Below are 21,539 nucleotides of genomic sequence, written 5' to 3' on the forward strand. Positions count from 1 at the left end.
AGAGTAGCTGCACAGGCATCAAACTTTTGGCGCATCGCCAATACACAGGCGCTCTTGGCGCGTTACGATAGGGCACACTACGATACCCTAGAACAGGTTGTACAACACCTGCCTCCACAGTTCCAAGAAGCTACACAACTGCTCATTAACGAAGGGAAGCTAAATCTCAAACGCAGCCATCAAGTGTGCGCTTGACGCTGCAGATACAGCTGCTTGGGCTGTCAACACTAGCGTTATGCTGAGACGACAGGCGTGGCTACGCATCTCAGGCTTTAAACCGGATATTCAGACAACAATTCTTAATCAACCGGTCAATCCTGATAGTCTGTTTGGTCCAGATGTTGACACCACCCTAGAGAAAATAAAAAAGGACACGGAAACTGCTAAATCCATGGGGGCCCTGCAGTCTCAACAGTTTCGTGGCAGCAATTTTCGTCGCTCAGGTGCACGTGGGGTCACCAGAGGACAAATGGGTCAACAATCCCAGTTCTCAAAAGGTGGGGCACAATCCTCGTTCACGAAACAGAACAAGGGAGGTTACAGGAATAACAGCAACAGAGGTCGCGGCAGAGGAAACAACAACCCCCGCTCCTCTACTCCAAGCAAACAGTGACTCTCTGTCACTGCCCCCCGACCACCTAACACCTGTCGGGGGGAGACTGCAGCAGTTCCTGCCCGTCTGGAAAAACATCACCACAGACAGGTGGGTGCGACAACTAGTCCAGTATGGTTATTGCCTAGAATTGAAGTCCACTCCACCCAACATCCCGCCAAGGCAAAGGCCTATGTCCGCAGAGCACTTGCTCTTATTGCAGCAGGAAGTAGTGGTGATGCTGCAAAAGGGAGCAATCGAGCAAGTGCCGGTGGGAGAGGAAGGCACAGGGGTATATTCCCTGTACTTCCTTATTCCAAAGAAGGACGGATCTCTCAGACCCATTCTAGATCTACGCCCCCTCAACCTGTACATACTATCGGAACATTTCCACATGCTTACACTGCAACAGATTCTTCCCTTGCTAAACCAAGGAGACTTCTTAGCAACCTTAGATCTCAAGGATGCGTATTTCCACATTCCACTACACCCGTCACACAGGAAATACCTCAGGTTCACTATTCAAGGCAGGCACTACCAGTTCAAAGTCCTACCCTTCGGAGTCACAACAGCCCCGAGGGTGTTCACCAAGTGTCTGGCGACAGTAGCGGCGCACCTCAGGAGGCAGAACATCCATGTCTACCCCTACCTAGACGACTGGCTCGTACAAGCCAAGTCAGAGCAGCAGTGCGCCGCGGACATGTCAACTACAATTCACCTTCTTCACGATCTGGGTTTCTCCCTAAACTACCCAAAATCGCATCTTCCGCCGGCACATGTCCGGCAGTTCCTAGGTGCAACGATCAACACCCTGATGGCCATGGCTCAGCCAAACCAAGTCAGGATAGACAGCATGCAGGCCCTGATCCAAAGGTTCAGGCCACAACACTCGCTTCCAGCGAGAGTGTTCATGCAGTTGATAGGCATGATGGCCTCCTGCATCTTCATAGTCCCTCACGCACGGCTACACATGCGCCCGCTCCAGGAGTGCTTAGCGAATCAGTGGACACAGGCTCGTGGACAATTGACAGACCTAGTGTTGGTTACCAGTCGGGCATACGACTCTCTGCATTGGTGGACTCCACACAACCTTTGCAAGGGCCGACTGTTCCAAGAGCCTGTGCCGCAGATTGTCCTGACAACGGACGCAACTCTCCAGGGATGGGGAGCTCATGTGCTCACTTACACAGTGCAGGGACTATGGTCAACGCAGCAACAGAAGATGCACATCAACTATCTGGAACTGATGGCAATCTTCATGGCGCTCAAGTCCTTCATTGTACATCTGTGCAACAAAGTCGTGCTAGTCCGGACGGACAACATGACCGCGATGTACTACATTCAAAAGCAGGGAGGCACCCACTCGCCACAGCTGTCTCATCTGGCTCAGAGCATGTGGAAGTGGGCCATTCAGAGGAACATTTTCCTCATGGCAGAACACCTCCCAGGAAAGGACAATCAGATGGCGGATCTGCTCAGCAGGTACAGCCATCAAATGCACGAGTGGGAGTTACACCCATCTGTCCTCCACCCGTACTTCCAGCAGTGGGGTCATCCGGAGATAGACCTGTTTGCCACAAAAGAGAACGCAAAATGCCAACACTTTGCCGCCAGGTTCCCTCACCCACAGTCGCAGGGGAATGCGATATGGATGAACTGGTCAGGCAAATTTGCGTACGCTTTTCCGCCAGCCCCTCTAATACCGCTGGTCGCAAGAAAGCTAAGGCAGCACGAGATGACTCTCATCCTAGTTGCTCCAACGTGGGCGCGCCAAGCATGGTACACCACGTTCCTCGAACTCTCAGTGGTGCCGCATCAAAGACTGCGTCTCACGCCCAGTCTTTTGACGCAGAACCATGGAGAAATTCAGCATCCAGATCCGCAACAGCTCAACCTGGCGATCTGGCTCCTGAGGTCCTAGAGTTTGGGTACCTTAACCTGCCTCCAGAATGCATGAGCATCATCAAGGAGGCGAGGAAACCAACTACTAGAGCATGCTATGCTGCAAAGTGGAAGCGTTTTGTCATCTACTGTACAGCCAATGACATCAACCCGCTTGATGCATCTATCCCCAACATCATCTGCTATCTGTTGCATCTTTACAAGTGCAATCTGGCGTACACTTCCATTCGGATACATCTATCCGCCATAGCGGCTTATCTTCAGAACAGGCAGCACCTCTCTGTCTTCAGGGTGCCTGCCATTAAAGCCTTCCTTGAAGGTCTGAAAAGAGTCATTCCCCCAAGGACACCGCCAGCTCCAGTGTGGAACCTCAATGTCGTCCTCACCAGACTGATGGGACCACCATTTGAGCCACTGCACTCGTGTGAACTCCAGTTCCTTACGTGGAAAGTAGCTTTCCTTATAGCTATTACGTCTCTGAGGCGTGTCAGTGAGCTGCAGGCGCTCACAATCCAAGAGCCATTCATTCAAATTCATCCAAATAGGGTAGTGCTACGCACTAACCCCAAATTCCTTCCGAAGGTGGTGTCACAGTTTCATCTAAACCAAACTATTGACTTACCAGCATTCTTTCAAAACCCGCAAACGGTGGCGGAAAGAATGCTCCATACCTTAGATGTACGGAGGGCGTTGATGTACTACATAGACAGAACACAACCCTTTAGAAAGACAAAACAACTCTTTGTTGCCTTCGCACCACAACACAAAGGCAACCCAATTTCCAAAGCAGGGATAGCCAGGTGGATTGTTAAGTGCATCCAGATATGTTATCAAAAAGCCAAGCGCACTTTAACAATACCCCCCAGAGCGCACTCCACACGCAAACTGGGGGCATCCATGGCTTTCCTAGGGAACATTCCTTTAGAGGATATTTGCAGAGCAGCCACGTGGGTCACACCACATACCTTCACAAAACACTACTGTGTTGATGTGCATTCCAAGCAGCAAGCAGCTGTAGGACAGGCTGTTCTCAAGACACTTTTTCAGGTTTCTGCAGCTGGCACGGGCAACCGCCGCTGATGGAGGGACTGCTATGTATTCTATGCTAAGATATGAATTTAGCAGCCCACATGCCTCGAACTGAATATGCTACTTACCAGTATGCATCTGTTCTTGGCATGTAGGGCTGCTAACATTCATATCGCCCGCCCTCCTCCCCGGTGCCTGTCGCAGCTGCAGATATACTATTGTATTTATTCATTAGCATGGACATCCTTTACACTTTTCACTCCATCTTCTGCCACAATGGCGAAAAACAATCTGGGGATGGAGCCGATGCCCATGCGCACTGTAGTCCAGGGGAGGAGCCACCTATCTCAGGATACTTCGAAGACTCTTCCAGGACAACAATGTGCAATCATCCGAGCCCAACACTAGGCGGCGATCTAATGCTAAGATATGAATGTTAGCAGCCCTACATGCCAAGAACAGATGCATACTGGTAAGTAGCATATTCAATACAGACCCTGTAGATGAAGTCTTTTTAATGGATACCTTTGATAGTGCACAAAGGTCCTCATCCATTTTACCAATGCTTAAAGGAGTGATTAAGCATGCTCCTGAAGTCTTCAAAGACCCAGTCAGAACTCTGGTGATTAACCCTCGCATAGAGAAAAAATATAAAGCGGCTCCCTCAGACCCAGCAAATATTAAAGGTCCTGTACCACTAGACTCACTTGTAGTTTCCAATGCACGCAAGAGAGCAAACTCACAAACATCAGGTGAAGCTCCACCACCAGATGGCTACTTGACGCATCAGGGAAAAGAACAGCGTCTCAAGCAGCAAACATGTGGCGTATCGCCAATACACAGGCATTATTAGCCAGATACGACAGGGCACATTATAACGAATTGGAATCATTAATGAGGCACCTCCCTGATAAGTACAAAGATAGAGCAAATGAACTTATCCAAGAGGGGAAAAACATCACTAACACCTCTATTCGGTGTACACTGGATGCAGCAGCTACTGCCTCTAGGGCAGTTAACACCAGCGTCCTATTACGTAGACATGTCTGGCTACGTATATCAGGGTTCAAACCTGAAGTACAAACTGCCATTCTTTTTTTTTTTTTTTTAAACAATTTTTATTGGCTTTTTCATCGGTGCAGTACACAGTTATGACATTATGTGCAATCTTTCACGTTATCAGTTAAGTACTAAATAAGACAGGTAACAATACTGTACACTTCCTCTCGCGTCACTGTAGATGACAATATATATGTAGTTTCATGATACATTTCGGCCAGCAGACAGTGATGGTCATAGGTGACATATTTGAACGTGCTATACCTTCGAGGCTATTGCGTCAACTCAGATATATCAGCAATACCCACGCATCTCATGTTTTCCAGATCCCTCCCTCCTCCCGGTATACAATGGGAATAGATGTACAATCATTCATTCCTATTTTATCCTATGGGCTCATTTCTGGGTCGGACAGTGCTCGTGGGGTGTCACATAAATTGCCTCTATATTCATTCCATTTCCCCCATATTCTGGACCACTTTTTGGGGCAACCTCTATGAATATAAACCGCCCTTTCTGCCACCATCGCTGTATCCATATCATCCCCCCATTGCGTTCTCGTGGGTATCAGGCTGGACCCCCATTTCTTAGCGATGTTACGTTTAGCTAGAGTCATGCCCAGCGTAGCCCAGGTCTGCAGCCCTCTATTAAGATCTGTAGGTGACCAAAGATTCAGTAGGCAGCATCTAGGTTCTGGCGGTAGGTCCACCCCACTAGCTTCAGTGATCTCGAACATGATCTGTGCCCAGTATGTTTGTATTTTAGGGCAATCCCATAGTATGTGGTAGAACGTCCCCTGTAGGCCACAGCCCCTCAAGCAGTTAGGTTCCGAAACGTGTCCCAGTTTATGCAAAAGGGTGCGTGAGTAGTAAACTCTATGCAGTATCTTTAGTTGTATAAGCTTCAGTCGGGAGGGGATCGAGGCGTCTCTTGGGGATGCCAGAGCATGCAACCAGTCCTCATCGTCTGTCACCCAGGTCCACCTCCCATTTACTTCGAAGTATTACTGTGGGGTCCCGAAGATTGTTTAATAGTTTATTATATGTGAGGGAGATCGCTTTCTGTTGGAGGTGGTCAGTCAAAAGCCTATCTTCCAGGGGGGAAGAGTCAGCCAGCGTGGTACCTATCGGGATGGCCCCTTGTAGGGCGTGACGGATTTGCGTGTAGCGATAAAGCTCCACGTCTGCCATCCCGTATTTGTCTTTAAGGGCGTCGAAAGTGATGACGGCTCCCCGATGCCACATATCTCCAATCTTGGATATCCCAATGAGATCCCACCCTCTAAAGCCTTTAGTGTTTGCCAATGTACCAAGTCTGCGCGTGTCCCAGAGCGGGGTGGCAAGTGTGAGTACTCCCTCCCAACCCAGGGCTTTCTGTGCTATGTGCCAGATCTTAACAGTGTGGGCCGTTGGGCCTGTGAGGGTATGTCTGCGTTTGTTGGTGTATAGTGCTTTCATCAGTTTATCAGCGGGAAGGATCGTTCTGTCAAGGCTGTAGGCTGGTTCCTGTTGTGGAGCGTGCAGCCACTGATTAATAACCGTGAGCTGAGCAGCCCAGTAGTATAGTTTGACGTTTGGGAGTGCGATCCCCCCGTCGTACCAGCTGCGGACAAGTTTTGCCTGGGCTATTCGAGCCGGTTTCCCGTCCCATAGTAAAGAGGAAATTTCTGCTTCTATGGCTTTAAAGTATGAGGACGGGATCAGAAAGGGGGTATTTTGTAGTGCGTAGAGAAATCTTGGAAGTGAGAGCATTTTAAAGAGTGCTGCCCTTCCCAACAACGTCAGCGGTAGGGTGCGCCAATGTTTCACGTCAGTCTTGAGTCTCTGCAGGGGTTTTGACAGGTTTTCCTCCATAAAAATTGAGTCATTCGGCGTGACAAACATTCCAAGGTAACGGAACCCTCTGGTCACTGTCTGTACAGTGCAGGTGGAAGGTAGTGTGGGGATGTGACCACGTAGAACATATAGGACCGATTTTGTCCAGTTAATCGTATAACCGGATACTTCTTTATATTTCTCAAGGACTGTCATGAGTGTGTCCAGGGATGTAGTTGGGGACATTAAGTAAATCAGCACGTCATCGGCATATAAGGAAATACGGTCTTCCCAGTCTGGTTCCCATGTAATCCCTCGGATCATTGGTTCTGTGCGGATTATCACCGCCAGCGGTTCTAAGATGAGGGCGAACAGAAGCGGGGACAGCGGGCACCCCTGTCGTGTACCTCGACCCAGCGTGATCGTGCGGGAAGTGTGTCCATTGGCCACTATTTGGGCTAGGGGCCGTGTATAGAGTAGTCTGACCCAGTTGCAAAATTTGGGGCCAAAACCCATCTTCTGAAGCACTGCAAAAAGAAAAGGCCACTCGACGAGGTCGAACGCCATGGTTGCATCTAGGGACAGAATGACCGCGTCCTCCTGCAGTAGGGGGACCCGGTGAAGCACCCCGTTAAGGCGTCGCAGGTTAAGTGACGTGTTCCTACCAGGCATAAAGCCCGATTGGTCAGGATGAATTAAGGTAGTGAGGTGTGGTTGTAGTCAAACTGCCATTCTTAATCAACCCTTTGAGCAACACCTATTTGGACCTAACATAGATGTATCACTTGAAAACATGAAAGGATACAGATACCGCCAAATCTATGGTAGCCCTGCAGTCGCAGGCTCCCAGACGTTCATTTCGTCGCTCATCCTATCGAGGTGCCACCAGGGGATACTCTTCGGACACAGTTTCTACCTCATACAAAGCCCCTACACAGTCCACTTACAGCAAGGGCTACCAAAGGGTAACAACACCCGCTCTGCCTCTACCCCTGCCCAATGACTCCCTTCCCCCGTCCCATTCTCCCGTCCCATTCCACTCCTGTCGGGGGAAGCCTTCAACAATACCTGCCAGCTTGGGAAAACATCACATCAGACAGGTGGGTGCTCCAAAGAATTCAGTCAGGTTACTGTCTAGAACTAACATCTACCCCCCCAAAAATACCACCCAAGCAACGTCCAATGTCACAAGAACATTTAACACTACTCAGACAGGAGGTAATATCCCTCCTGCAGAAAAATGCAATAGCAATAGTTCCTGAGCATCAGAAAAACAAAGGAGTATACTCATTATATTTCCTAATACCAAAGAAGGACGGCTCTTTAAGAGCCGTCCTAGACCTCAGGCCTCTAAACATTTACATACAGTCTGACCATTTTCACATGGTCACACTCCAAGTCCTTCCACTTCTGGTACTAAACGACTTCCTGGTCACCCTAGATCTTAAGGACGCCTACTTCCATATTCCCATCCACACAGCGCACAGAAAATATTTGTGCTAGACGGGCAGCACTACCAGTTCAAAGTGCTCCCATTTGGAGTCACAACGCCAAGGGTGTTTACCAAATGCCTAGCAGTAGTAGTAGCAGCACACTTAAGAAAACATATTCATGTCTTCCCATATCTAGACAACTGGCTCATAAAAGCCAGCTCATACAGCCAGTGTGTACAACACTCACGCTACTATTCAACTGCTTCACGACTTAGGATTCACAGTAAATCACACCTGCAACCCTCGCACATACAACAGTATCTCGGCGCTACAATAAACACCCAACTAACCCTAGCTTATCCCTCTTCAGCCAGGATAACAAGTGTACAAACTCTCCTAACAAAATTCAAACATCAACACTCGCTACCAGCTCGAGTGTTCATGCAGCTCATAGGAATGATGTCATCTTGTATATTTGTAGTACCTCACGCAAGACTGCAATGCGTTCACTTCAAGAGTGCCTAGCACGCCAATGGAACCAAGCTCAAGGTCAACTAACAGACCTAGTGTTGGTAGACGGTCAGACTCATCGTTCTCTGCAATGGTGGAACACCAAAAACCTTTCCAAAGGGCGACCGTTTCTAGAGCCAGTTCCTCAAATAGTCATGACAGCGGACGCATCGCTCTCCGGCCGGGGAGCTCACCTACTGCATCGCACCATGCAAGGCAGGTTGGCACCGCAACAGAAGTAACTCCACATCAATCTTTTGGAGTTGCTAGCTGCGTTTCTAGCCGTAAAAGCATTTCAAATGCAAGTGTCAGGCAAAGCTGTCTTAGTCCGCACAGACAATATGACAGCGATGTACTACATAAACAAACAAGGGGGAACTCACTCTCTACAGCTCTCTCAGCTAGCAGCAGATCCACAAGTGAACTTAATCCGCAAGTTCTTCATCAGTTCTTTCAAATGTGGGGGCAACCTCAAATAGACCTCTTTGCCACCCACGAAAACACAAAATGCCCAAACTTTGCCGCCAGGTACCCACACCCACTGTCCAAAGGCTATGCGATATGGGTGAACTGGTCAAAACTATTTGCGTACGCTTTTCCTCCTCTCCCACTACTTCCGTTAGCGGTACGCAAACTACAACAACATTTCCTGATGCTCATTCTAGTCGCTCCAACTTGGGCCAGACAACCGTGGTACACCATGCTGTTACAGATGTCTGTAGTACCACACCAAAAACTAAACCTATCTCCACGCCTATTAACACAGAACCATGGAGAGATCAGACACCCGGACCCAGCACAGCTCAACCTAGCATCTAGCTCCTGAGGTCATAGTTTGGTTACCTCAACCTTCCTCCAGAATGCATGAAAATTATTAAAGAAGCTAGACGTCCCACTACTAGAGCATGTTATGCTGCGAAGTGGAAACGCTTTGTCATATACTGCCAAAACAACCAAATAAATCCCTTAGACTTGTCTTTTCAACACATCATAGAATATCTATTACACCTTCAAAAGTGTAATTTAGCCTATACATCTATCAGACTACACCTTGCTGCCATTGCCGCATACTTACAAAATAGACAACATCTATCTCTTTTTAGAGTACCAGCTATAAAAGCTTTCATGGAAGGACTCAAAAGAATAATTCCTCCCAGAACGCCACCGGCACCAGTGTGGAACTTGAACATTGTTCTTACAAGATTAATGGGTCCTCCCTTTCAACCATTACATAAATGTGAATTGCAATTCCTAACCTGGAAAGTAGCTTTCCTAGAAGCAATTACTTCTCTCAGAAGGGTTAGTGAACTACAAGCATTTACCATTCAAGAAACTTTTTTGCAAATGCATCATAACAAAATGGTTCTTAGTACTAATCCTAAATTCCTTCCTAAAGTCATTTCACCATTCCATCTAAATAAATCAGTTGAGCTGCCCGTATTTTTCTCGCAGCCTCAAACAGTCGCAGAAAGAGCTCTACACACCCTAGATGTCAATAGAGCGTTACTGTACTATATAGAAAGGACACAAACTTTTCGTAAAACAAAACCACTTTGTGTCTTTTTCACCGCCACATAAAGGCAACCCCATATCAAAATCAGGGATCGCCAGATGGATTGTTAAATACATATAAATGTTACCAGACAATCGTACGTTAACAATTCCTCCAAAAGCCCATTCAACAAGAAAGATAGGGGCTTCAATGGCATTTTCGGGCAACATTGCCCTGGATGACATATGCAGAGCAGCTACATGGCTTACACCGCACACATTCACAAAGCATTACTGTGTAGATGTGCAAACTAAACAAGCCACTGTGGGCCAGGCTGTACTAAAAACACTGTTTCAAACAACTGCAACAGATACTGGTGGTCGCCGCTAGGTGTGGGTACTGCTATACAATCTATGCATAGTGTGTAATCTGCAGCTCATATGCCTCGAACGGAAAATGCTACTTACCAGTATGCATCTGTTCTTGGCATATAGAGCTGCAGAGTTACACACGCCCACCCGCCTCCTAGGCTACCTTTATCTGTTCCAGTATTATCTTAATTAGATACAAATCACATGGACATCACTATCTCTTGTACAGCTCCATCCCTTCCCTAATGGCGAAAAACAATCTGGGGATGGAGCCGATGCCCATGCGCAGTATCATCCAAAGGAGGAGTCTCCTATCCTGTGACTTCCAAAGACTTTTCTATAACAAAACAAACTGAAAACATCCAGGCCCAACACTAGGTGGCCATCTATGCATATTGTGTAACTCTGCAGCTCTACATGCCAAGAACAGATGCATACTGGTAAGTAGCATTTTCCTTCGATCCATAGGAATAAATTGACTGTTTTCTTTGAAAAATATTTAAGGTTGTAGTTGATTTGTTTTGAAACCTGAAACTACAACCATGCAAACCTGATTTTACTTACCTTTTCTCTAGGAAATGTCCCAGTGTGATATCTAGGCTTATCACACTGAGTCGAAAAAGTAATTTAAGTAATCTGAAAAGAAATCTGAACAGTAATTTCGATATTTTGACTTACCTGTATTTCAATCAAACTGCATTTGAACCTGCATTCAATTGTAAACACTGCATAAGATTTTGCAAAGCATTTATTTCACTTAACTGTGCCAGTTCTAGAAATAAACAAACTTACTATTTTTATTTAAACAAAATTGGTCTGAGTTCAGTCTGAGTGTGTGACATAATTTGCTGTTTAAGTGTTTGCAACAAATGCTTAACACTGCCCTCTAATAAAGCCTTACTGCTCACCCAAACAACCACAAATATAGAGTAACGTGCTATCTATTTTTCCCTCTGCTCACTTTGGGGTTCCACTGGACTCTGTGCACACTATACCTCATTTTGGTATAGTATATACAGAGCCAGCTTCCTACACTCAGGCCCTAGGAACCAGGGGTACCATTTACTAGTGACTTAGAAGGCGCTAAAGGTATTGCCTTTTGGGGAAACAAAATGTACATTTTGAGGAAAGAACATTGGTACTGGTAACCTGGTTAGTAGGAGCCCAGTGCCCTTCAGTCAAAGTTGCACCAAATACCAGACAAAAAGTGTGTGGGGGCAGGGGAGGACGCTGCAACAACACAGTTTCCTACCACTGCAGTTCTATAGGGGGGTGCTGGTGAGTGGATGCATATACTCTAGGGCAGTGGGTTCTGCTAGTTAGATGCCAGGACCTGCGCAGGATTAACCACTCAGTTGTGGATTAAACCGCTTTGAGGACTGGTCTATTGACTTTATACAGGACCCACAAGTTTGGAACAGAGCACATGCTACCAACTGGGAATAATGGAATCATCGCAGTAGTTCTATCAGAAGTGTATTGGCCTTGTCCATTCACGTGTATGGATTACTTACTGTAATAATATATAAAATACAGGTCTATGTTGGCTTCACTGTGGCAAGTTGTACTGTCATATAACCTGTATAGTATGTAACTTGCTTTTTTGGTTCCGTTTGTAGCCATCTTTAAATCCGGAAGCCGGGCGACCAAATAATTATAACAAGCCTGTAGGGACCCCGTCTGGAGTGTGGGGTAAGTCTCAAGTTTTCAATGCATGTATCCTTTAAGGTAAAAGGCTGATTTAAGATTGATGGGCTGAATGAGTAGAATGTAGGTTCTCAAACTGGTCTGATCTTGTATTTTGTAACTCCTGTATAGATTAGAAACTTCTATAGGTTAGTTCAAAATAGATATAAACAGCTGCGTGGAATACTGGCAATGAATTCGAAAACTGTCATGTATGAAATTGCATCTCAACTGATCCTGAAATTCTGACCACCTAAAAGTAGTTTAAACTTGTTCTTGGCCATTTGGTGTTAATGTCTCTGAAATAGCTGCTCTTAACCAGAGCCTCTGACAATTTTGATCTGTCAGGCCTTTGCCCTGGAAAATAACACACTGGAAACTGCATGCAAAATTATCCATAGTCTGATTTGCATATGGATATTTTTGCCAAGAAAACAGATTTTTCTGCAGTCTTAAGTGTCTATTCCCTAATGAGTTGCCTGTGCACATTGTGTGAGCACCTACATGAACATAACTGTGGGGGAATAATCATTACTGTAAACAATTATAACACATTTAAAATAAAGTATTATAAATGACCCTTTTGAATTAAAGCATTGTGCAACCATAAACCATGTCTGTCTTTCTTGAACAAACTTTGAACACATAGAATGCCGTCATAGACAAAGCTCCTCTAGGGCGCTGCATCCCAGCTTTTGAGCAAAAGCTCTGGCCTTGGGAGTGCATAACATGGTTGTAAATCCTGGGGTGGTGATAATTCTAATGACGCTGCAGACATAGGGTTATTTTTTAGGATTACCTTGGGGTGGAAATGTGGGGTGGGGGAGTGGCTGGTTGCTGCATCACTCTTCCCCCTGCCCTCTCAGATCCACGTCTTTCTCTCATCCCCCCCCCCCCCCCCCCACATCGTTGGTGATGCCCCAGCTGTCTTGGGGCAACCACATGGATGGAAACTTGGGCCTTAAGAAGCCAATAGGGCATTATAGGTTGCTCCCTTGTGAGGAAGCATGAATTAATGATCAGTCTCTGGCCGCAGCTTTTCCATTTTTTTGGCTGCCAAGTGGCTTCCTTATTGTACGCTTTTTTTTGGTAATCCTTGGCGGGAATGCACGGTTCCACCCTTGCACCCCCATGGCTCTTCTTGTTCGGTTCTAATCAGGGAGCCTACTCAAAGCTGCCCCTGTCTGCACAGGAGTGGCAGCTCTCTTCTCCCCATCCTCCCTGAGGGTGAGGTATCTGCTTTGTGGTCACTGCCCTGCTCCCACCCAGGCACAGGGATCAGGGGGCATGCCCGCCACAGCTAGGGGATACAGTGAGTAAACCGTACTCCATGGTCATTCGGGCCCAGAGATGGTGTCACAGGCCATTCCTCATCTAGGGAGGAGCGTACCAGCTGCCAGTCACTTTGGGGGCAAGGAGATGGGTCCTGTCGATCCCCCTGATCATGGCCCTCCCAAGGTCGGTGTTTAACCCTGCAGAGTCCCCTTTGCGCCAGGTTACTCGTGCATAGTTACCGGGCTCCTGCCAATCAAGTACCCAGGGCCTATGTTCTTTCCCTAAAACTGCATTGAAGACCAAATCCAATTGGCACTCTGCCCACAGGTCAGTCCCTGGTAAATGGTACCACAGGTGCCCAGGGCACAATGAACCTGGATGGTCTCTAAGACCTGCAGTACCTATTGTGCCACCCTTGGAGGCCCTGTACCTTTACACACACACTGCCTTTGCAGGCTGCGTGTTTTGGTGCAGAACCAAGTGAAGAATTGACATGGCACACACCCTGTGTAAATTATCAGAGGGGAATGGAGTTACTGTACCCACACCCCTTTGGTAAATCAACTTTACCTTTACATGCTAAAAAGTGTACAACCAATTCACAAAAGTGAACTTTGAAAAACATCAAGCAATGAGAGAGGTGATGATTTTAGGGTCACTCCTTACCTAGGGGGAGGGCAAGCAGATGCCTTTAACACAAAGAGCATACCCTGCTGAATGATTCGGTGGTGGTCCCGTCCTCCTAGGACCACCCCAAGCAAAGTTTTTATTTTTTATTTTATTTTTAACCTTTGGTAGGTACATTACACACAATCAGGGAGAGTCGTATCCCGTACAGGGTAGCTGTACACATCGGATATACTGGTGAAAACACAGCTGTTCAGCCAATATCCCGGAGGTCGGGCGGCGGTAGTTGCAAGGCTTAGTATCTCTCACCTGACTGTAGAGCATGCAACACATAAACAAAAGATTCCTCCTACTCCGTTTCCTCTGTAAATTTATGGTGTAACTAAACCATAACCCAACTGTAAAGGATGCCTCCAACTATGCAGCTCACTCCATTATCATATGATGTGTCCCTATCGATCATACGTGTCTCATTTTTCTACATATTGTGGGTGGCAACAGACATGACTGCAACCCCTTCTGACATTTACCTCCACAAACTTTACAGTATTCATCACTCCAAAGTAGTATTATTTACATTTTGCGTCCCGGAAACGAGGTCCCCCTCCCCTTCTTCTGCATTCTCTGCCATAGCGACTAGGCGTTGTTTATGTTCCACATATTGCCCCCAAAAGTTCTTAGGCCTGTTCTTTAGGGGTACCAGGTCACTGTAGTTCTCAGTCTGTGTACAACAGTAGGTCAGGTCTCTGTCCCATTGCTCTAGCGTGGGGAGTGGGCCCCTCATCCAGCCACTAGCCAGTCTGCGTTTAGCCAACAGCATTCCCATATCTACCAAACGTCTCAGGGCCTTAGGCAGTCCCTTCGAGTAACCCAGTAGAGCCAGTGCGGGGGAAAGGGCAAGCTCAGCGGCTATTATTTTACCTAAGGTGTGGAACACGCTATCCCAGTATCTCTGCACCCCGTGACACTCCCAGGATAAATGCATGAACCCCGCATCACTAGCATTGATCGGTCACAGGTCGCGTCCTCTCGCAGACCAAATCTGCGCAGTCTCTCCGGTGTGTGGTAAACTCTGTTGATAAATTTAAAATGTATTAATCTGTCTTCCGTTTAAAGAAATCCGCCTTGTGTTGTTGCAACAGTATCTCCACATGTCGTCGTCAACTGCAATCCCTAAGTCCCTTTGCCACTCGAGTTGCGCCTTACTATACCCAGTAGCTCTGCCTGTAAGAGTCATCTTGTACAAAATAGAAACCAGTTTCCGTGGGGAAATCTGTCTTAATAACATGCGTGAGTTCCAGCAGTTCGGCTGGTTCCGCTAAGTCGTCACCCAATTGCTCCTGCCATGCCCCCCTGACTCTGTGAAATTGGAAGCGTTGTAGCCCAGTCGGCGCCATGTCCGGCGGGAGCACCGCAGCAAGCGTTTTAAGCGCCCCTCCTCAAACATGTCCCCAGCCGTTTTTACACCAATTTCATTCAGAGCCGAGACCACACCCTTTCCCAAGCACGGCGATAGCCAAGCCATCCACTCGACGGGCATGAATGGGGGAGTACAGCAGTGCCCCTGAGTGGCACTGCAGTAATGCCTGCCACGCATGCCTGGGCGAGTTCAAAGAGTCCTACAGACCCGTGCGTCTGTCTACCGGGTCAAAAACAGCCGGCAGTGGTCTAGGCGCCGCATAGAGACTCTCAAGTTGAACATACGGGGCATTCTCCTTGTTGTGTATCCAACTATGTACAATCGCACCCTGCGCCACTCTGTAGTAAAGCTCAGTCAGGAGCCCTCCAGCCACCAAGGTGGTATGGTAACACCATTACAGCCCACTGCACCCTGGCCTGCTTTCCCGCCCATGCCAGTTTTTTCATCAGAGACTTAAGGCGGCCAAAGTAATGTTTCGGCAGCACCATTGGAATGTTGGTAAAAAGGTACAGTAACCTTGGCAGTACGATCATTTTCATGATTGAAATTCTACCTATCAGCGAGAGCGTTGGGGTCTTACAGACCTCAACATTATCTTCCAGTCTCGCCATGGCAGTCCCATAGTTTTCGCACATAACCACTTCTGAGTCTGTATGCAGTTGTTTCCCCTGGTATCCTACCGAGTCCGTCGTCCACCGCAAAGGGTACTCCATTTCAAATTGTTCCGTTGCCGGGGTTAGGGGAAATGCAATGGATTTATTCCAATTGACCGTTAGCCCTGATAGAGCCCCAAACTTCACCACCTCCCTCAGAAGCGGCGATAAGTTCTGCTCCGGCTCCCGGACGTACAGCAGTGGGTCGTCCGTGTAGGTCGACCGAATCAGGCAGTAACCAGGGAAATTTAGCCCTCAGGACTGTGGTACTCACGCATCGCACAGGCTAGCGGTTCCGCCACTAGGGCGTATAGTGCGGGGGACAAGGGGCACCCCTGTCGGGTGCCTCTTCGGATAAATATCTTGTCCGTGACACGGTTCCCGAGGCGCACACGAGCCGTCAAGTCGGAGTACAAGACCGCCATCATTTGTAAAAACCCCTGTCCTATCCCCAACTTAGTCAGTACCAGTCTCATAAAAGGCCACTCTACCGAGTCGAAAGCTTTCTCTGTCTAAAAACACAGCTATCGCCTCCGGTCCTGTGTTGTGTTGAAGAGCTCCAAACACAGTTCTTAGATTGTATGTCACGTTCCGACCGGTCACGAATCCCGCCTGTTCCGGTGCAACTAGCTCCGGGCCGAGCAGAGCCAATCGGGTTGCCAGAACTTTCGCGTATATTTTGGTGTCAACGTTCAAAAGCGACAGTGGCCTTTAGGAGCTGCATTCTTCCGGGGGCTACCCCGGCTTCGGGATAGCCACAATTAGTGCCTGTCTCATTGAGGCAGGCATCACTCCCGCCTCCCTCATGTCCGCGTACAGTGCAGAGAGAAGCGGCATCAGTAAGTCCAGGAAAGCAGAGTAAAACCCCACCGTGAGGCCATCTGTCCCCGAAGCGCTCCCTGCTCTCATTCCGCTAAGAGCTTCCCATATCTCATCTTGTTCTATTGGTAGCATTAAAAATTCTCTATGGGCATCTGATAAGAACGGTAGTTTGATATAGTCTAAATAGTCCTGAATCACGTCCTCATTGCTCGTCCGCCTCGCCTCATATAGTTCTGAGTAGTAAGTCCGGAACCGTTCCGCTATCTCCTCCTCTGTGAGTAGGTTGCCCTCCCTAGTCTTTATAGCAGTCACCGTTGTCCTACTTCGCTGCTGTCTGATCATGTTAGCCAGTACTGAGCCCGGTCTGTCCCTCTCCCCGTATAATCTGGCTGTCGCGTATTTCCCCAAGTGTTTCAGTTCAGCGTCTGCCACCTCCTGGTATTCAGCCACCAGTGTCCTAAGTTCTTCCCGAACGTCCTCTGAGTCATTACTTAGCAGTCGCTTCTCACATTCCGCCACCTTATGCTCCAGCGTAACTAAGCGCTGTCGGATAGATCGTAGTACCCTCAAGTGTTTACTCATAACCGCTCCTCTAATGTATACCTTAAAGGCCTCCCAAACAGTAGTGAAACGGTCAACTGATCCAATGCTGATGTCAAAAAAAGTCTCTATCGCTTTGTGTATGTCCTCTCTGAATTGCGTGTTTTGCAATGAATAGGGCGGGAATCTGCATGTGAATGGGGGAATCCTTCTCTGTGGAGTTGAGTGTTGGCAACACCGGGGAGTGATCAGATAGAGTTCTGGGGAACACCTGGCAGCCGCGTACAAGTGAGGAAAGTCGGGAAGAAGCCAACCAGTAATCTATGCGGGTGTGGATATTATGAAAGTCAGAGTAGTGTCTAAAGCCTTCTTTTTGCGGATACAAGCTGCGCCACACATCTATAAGGTCCTCGCTGACTAGTAACCCATCTAATTCTCTAGCCGCTGGCGTCTGTAGTCTATCTGGGCCGTTCGATCTATCCAGCCCTGGGTTCCTGGTCATGTTAAAGTCCCCATCCCATATGACTGGAAGGTCTGTGCAGTCCCGCACCGCAGCCACTAAGTGCCGATAAAAGTCAGGGCAGTCCAAGTTAGGGCCATATACATTAACTACTAGGATGTCCATCCCCTTGCCTGTTCAGTGTGATAAGGCATATCTGCCTCCTGGGTCAGCACCCAACAGTTTCAGGGAACATTCTGATTTCGGATTCACCCAGGTGAGTACGCCCCTGGCATGAGCTGTGAAGCCCGCCGCATTGTGCTGGCCTTTCAGCCCCCTTGCCTGCAACCTGGGACTACTATCAGGCAGGTGTCTCCTGTTCCGACTCAGTTCCCGAGTTGGATATCCAGGGAGTCGCGTGACTCTTCGGTGATCGAGGCCCAGTCGACGCAGCAAGACCTTCGACGACACGACATGGAACGGAGGCCGTTCAAGAAGTGTCCCGTGTGTGGATCTAAGTATCCCCACATTGACGTCCACCCGGTGTGCAACAAGTGCCTGTCGCCGGACCACGATGAAGCCAGCTGTATGGCTTGTTCCAGGTTTCGTTCGAAGAAGACGATTCGGCTTCGGCGCGTGGCGCGCATGGAGGCCCGGCAGTCGGCCCTGGCACCGGTGGACATCTTCGACGACTATGTCGCAGACGAACACGAAGTTCGGATGCAGATTTCACCTCCAGCGGAGGAAATTGACTACGACTATGAAGCGGATGTCGAAGGCCTAGAAGTGGAAGAAGTCGTCGACGAGGTAGGAGACGACAATGAGGCCTATGGGGCCATGGAAGATAGCTCGGAGGAAGAGCTATGCCCCGTTCGAACAATTACAAAGGCTCAGGTCGAGGGATCGCCACACGGCCTTACCCAAGACCTTATACCAGGATCCACGGCCCCGCCTTCAGGCCCGGCTACGGACACTTCGGCGGAGCCGCCATTGTCGAAACCGAAAGTGAAACCATCGGTGTCGACAAAAACGAAAGTGGTTGAGACGCCATCGAAACCGAAGAAGTCTGCTCCTCTGTCGACACCCTCGTTTGCCGAGGTGTCGGGGCAACCCAAGCCGAAGACAGCTATCGACCCGGTGAAGTCGGGCAAAGGCGTCGAGCCGAAGATAGTCAAGGGCGTCGAGCCAAAGTCCAAAAAGGGCGTCGAGCCGGAGTCCAGCTAGGGCGTCGAACCGAAGTCCAAAAAGGGCGTCGAGCCAAAGTCAAGCAAGGGCGTCGAGCCGAAGACTGGGGCCCCGAAACCAGTAATCCAGGCCGCCAATCCGAAACAGCCGGCGTCGACGTCTGCTGCCACGGAAGGAGGGCGTAGCACCCCTAAACAGGATGCTCCTACGCCTCGGCCAGAAAAGCCCAAGTCCTCGACGCTCGAGTCTTCACATGCTGGTGGACCGAGATCGTCTGTCGGGTCGACGAAACCGTCCGCTTCCTTTACGAAGCAGGTCTTGGACTCCCTGAAACGTATCAGGGACAAGGCTTCGGCGGAGGAACCGAAGACACCTTCCACCTCGAAGCAATCTGTCCCAACGCCAAAGTCTTCAACGCCAATCCTCTTCACGTTGCCGCCGAAAGTGGCACCGAAGGCCTTCGCACCACGTTCGGTGCCCGAAGCGCACTTGTAGGGATCTACGGGGTCGAAGCAAACTCACCCGGCTGGGAGCTTGAAGCATCGACCACCCTTGGTTGATGAGCAGTCGGAGCATTTCATTGATGCCGACACCGGGAAGCTTACGCTTTACAAAAGGAAGATCACGGCGACACAGCCTTTGGAGTCATACACAATTCCTCTAAAGCGCAAAAAGCCAGCTTCAGACTCACCAGTCTTGGTCGAGCCACTGGTTCCTCGGACTCCAAGAGTTGCCACACCCTCACCCACTTATTCGGATGTGGAGGATGCTGGAAATGAGGATGAGGAATACAACTTTCCTGCCAACACGGATCCTGATGAACAACAGGACTCATGGGCAGGGGCAGGAGACCAGGGGGATCAGCACACCGCCCATGACCCTCAGGTGTACAACGTCAAGACCTCTCCCACTGAGGATTCTGCGGCATTCAATGCTTTAATTGAGAGGGCGGCTAGGAACCATGACGTTGAGCTGCATGCTGACCCGGTTGAGGTGGACTTCCTCTTTGACACTTTTTCAACAGCTGAAAAGACTGTAAAGACTCTCCCAATGCTAAAGGGGGTTCTGAAACATGCTGCAGACATTTTTAAGGAACCCACGTGGTCAAGGGTAGTCAACCCTAGAATTGAAAAAAAATACAGACCGGCTCCTGGCGATCCTACCTACATCAAGGGCCAGTTGCCATTGGACTCTCTGGTCGTTTCTAATGCCCGCAAGAGGGCGAATTCGCAAACCACTGGTGAAGCTCCTCCCCCGGACAAAGAATCCAAAGTGCTGGAGGCATCAGGAAAGAGTAGCAGCTCAGGCGGCCAATATCTGGCGTATATCTAACACGCAGGCACTCTTGGCTAGATACGACAGGGCACACTACGACACACTAGAGACCCTGTTGCAACATCTACCAGACCAATATAAAGCGGCAGCGGAGATGCTTATCCAGGAAGGGAAACTCCTCTCCAACGCTTCCATTAAGTGTTCTCTGGACGTTGCGGACACTGCAGCCAGGGCAATTAACACCAGTGTGATGTTGAGACGTCAGGCATGGCTCAGAATCTCCGGGTTTAAGCCGGAGATACAGACAACCATCCTCAACCAGCCGGTAAACCCTGACAGGTTATTTGGTCCTGAGGTGGATACCACCCTGGAAAAAATAGAAAAGGATACCGAGACTGCTAAGTCTGTAGTGTAGTTCCTATTATCCCAATAGGCTCTGCGCATTGGAATAATACTTTCAATAGGTAGACGTTAACTAGGTCTACTACTGTCGATATTAGACTTAAAGTTTTGGGTTTGCCAGCTAGCTCAGAGTTCACTAGAAACTTTCTCGAATAGGCAAGGAGGAGTTGAACCTCCCTGGATAGACCAGAAGGGATTTAGTTTCTGACACCCATAGAACATGACAACTTTGCTCTCCCCTAATCAAGGGTTATTCAGTTCTGTACCTGGAATCTAGGATGAATGAGGGATGGTATCTCTCGATATTCCAGGCTGCCTGCGAGGGCTGCCTGGAAGCGCCGGAGCTTGATTTCTCGGCAGGAGAAAGCAGCGTCTCGTTCTCAGCGCGTCAGGAAGGCGGGGCTGCGCCAGCGGGGTCTGCTCTGCTCTGGGCTTCGGCAAGTCTGGCTGCTCCGATCTCGTCACCACCGCGTGTGTTTGCATAGGGCAATATCGGTAATATTTATACCTTTAAGGTGCCGAGATTGACGTAAGGATGGACATAGATACGTCAATAAGGATGTCATACGACTTGGTCGTTAGCACATTCTTTTGCTGAAGTTCTCAATGAAATCAAAACAATGGCCGCAGGGTTTTTCCCAGGTTGTCATAGGTTTGATTTGTTTTGAGAACTCCGTATGCCTTATCAGGGGCTGGAGGAATATCGCTTGTCTAATTAGATGGCAAGCGTTATGACCTAATCAGATAACACGTTCCTGTGCCGTAGTGTGGCTTAATCAGATAACGGTTTCTGCATCATGGGGGTTTTCTGCATCATGGGATGGCTGCTAGTTAACTTGTTAACCAGAATAGGGTCAGGAATAGGGGGATCGATACAGAACCTATAGGAATAAATCACACCCACTCCACGCTAACTATGGACATATTTACGAATCTAGGCATAGTAAAACATACTGTAGAGTATAGTGTATACCTTACCACCCCAAAATACATAAATGCATTTTGAAATTATC

At 48.6% G+C, this 21,539-nt stretch overlaps 1 protein-coding gene across 2 annotated transcripts in view; it reads left to right on the plus strand.

Moving 5' to 3' along the window:
- The window catches only part of GPBP1L1 (GC-rich promoter binding protein 1 like 1), a 533,935-nt gene that overhangs the window by 146,802 nt on the left and 365,594 nt on the right, over positions 1-21,539 (plus strand). For both annotated transcript variants that reach the window (XM_078664367.1, XM_078664410.1), the window contains exon 6: positions 11,822-11,894. In XM_078664367.1, the coding sequence (XP_078520493.1) occupies positions 11,822-11,894 (73 nt within the window). The remainder of the gene's footprint in view (positions 1-11,821; positions 11,895-21,539) is intronic.

Source organism: Lissotriton helveticus, chromosome 1_1 (genome assembly GCF_964261635.1).
Source record: "Lissotriton helveticus chromosome 1_1, aLisHel1.1, whole genome shotgun sequence".
NCBI lineage: Eukaryota > Metazoa > Chordata > Amphibia > Caudata > Salamandridae > Lissotriton > Lissotriton helveticus.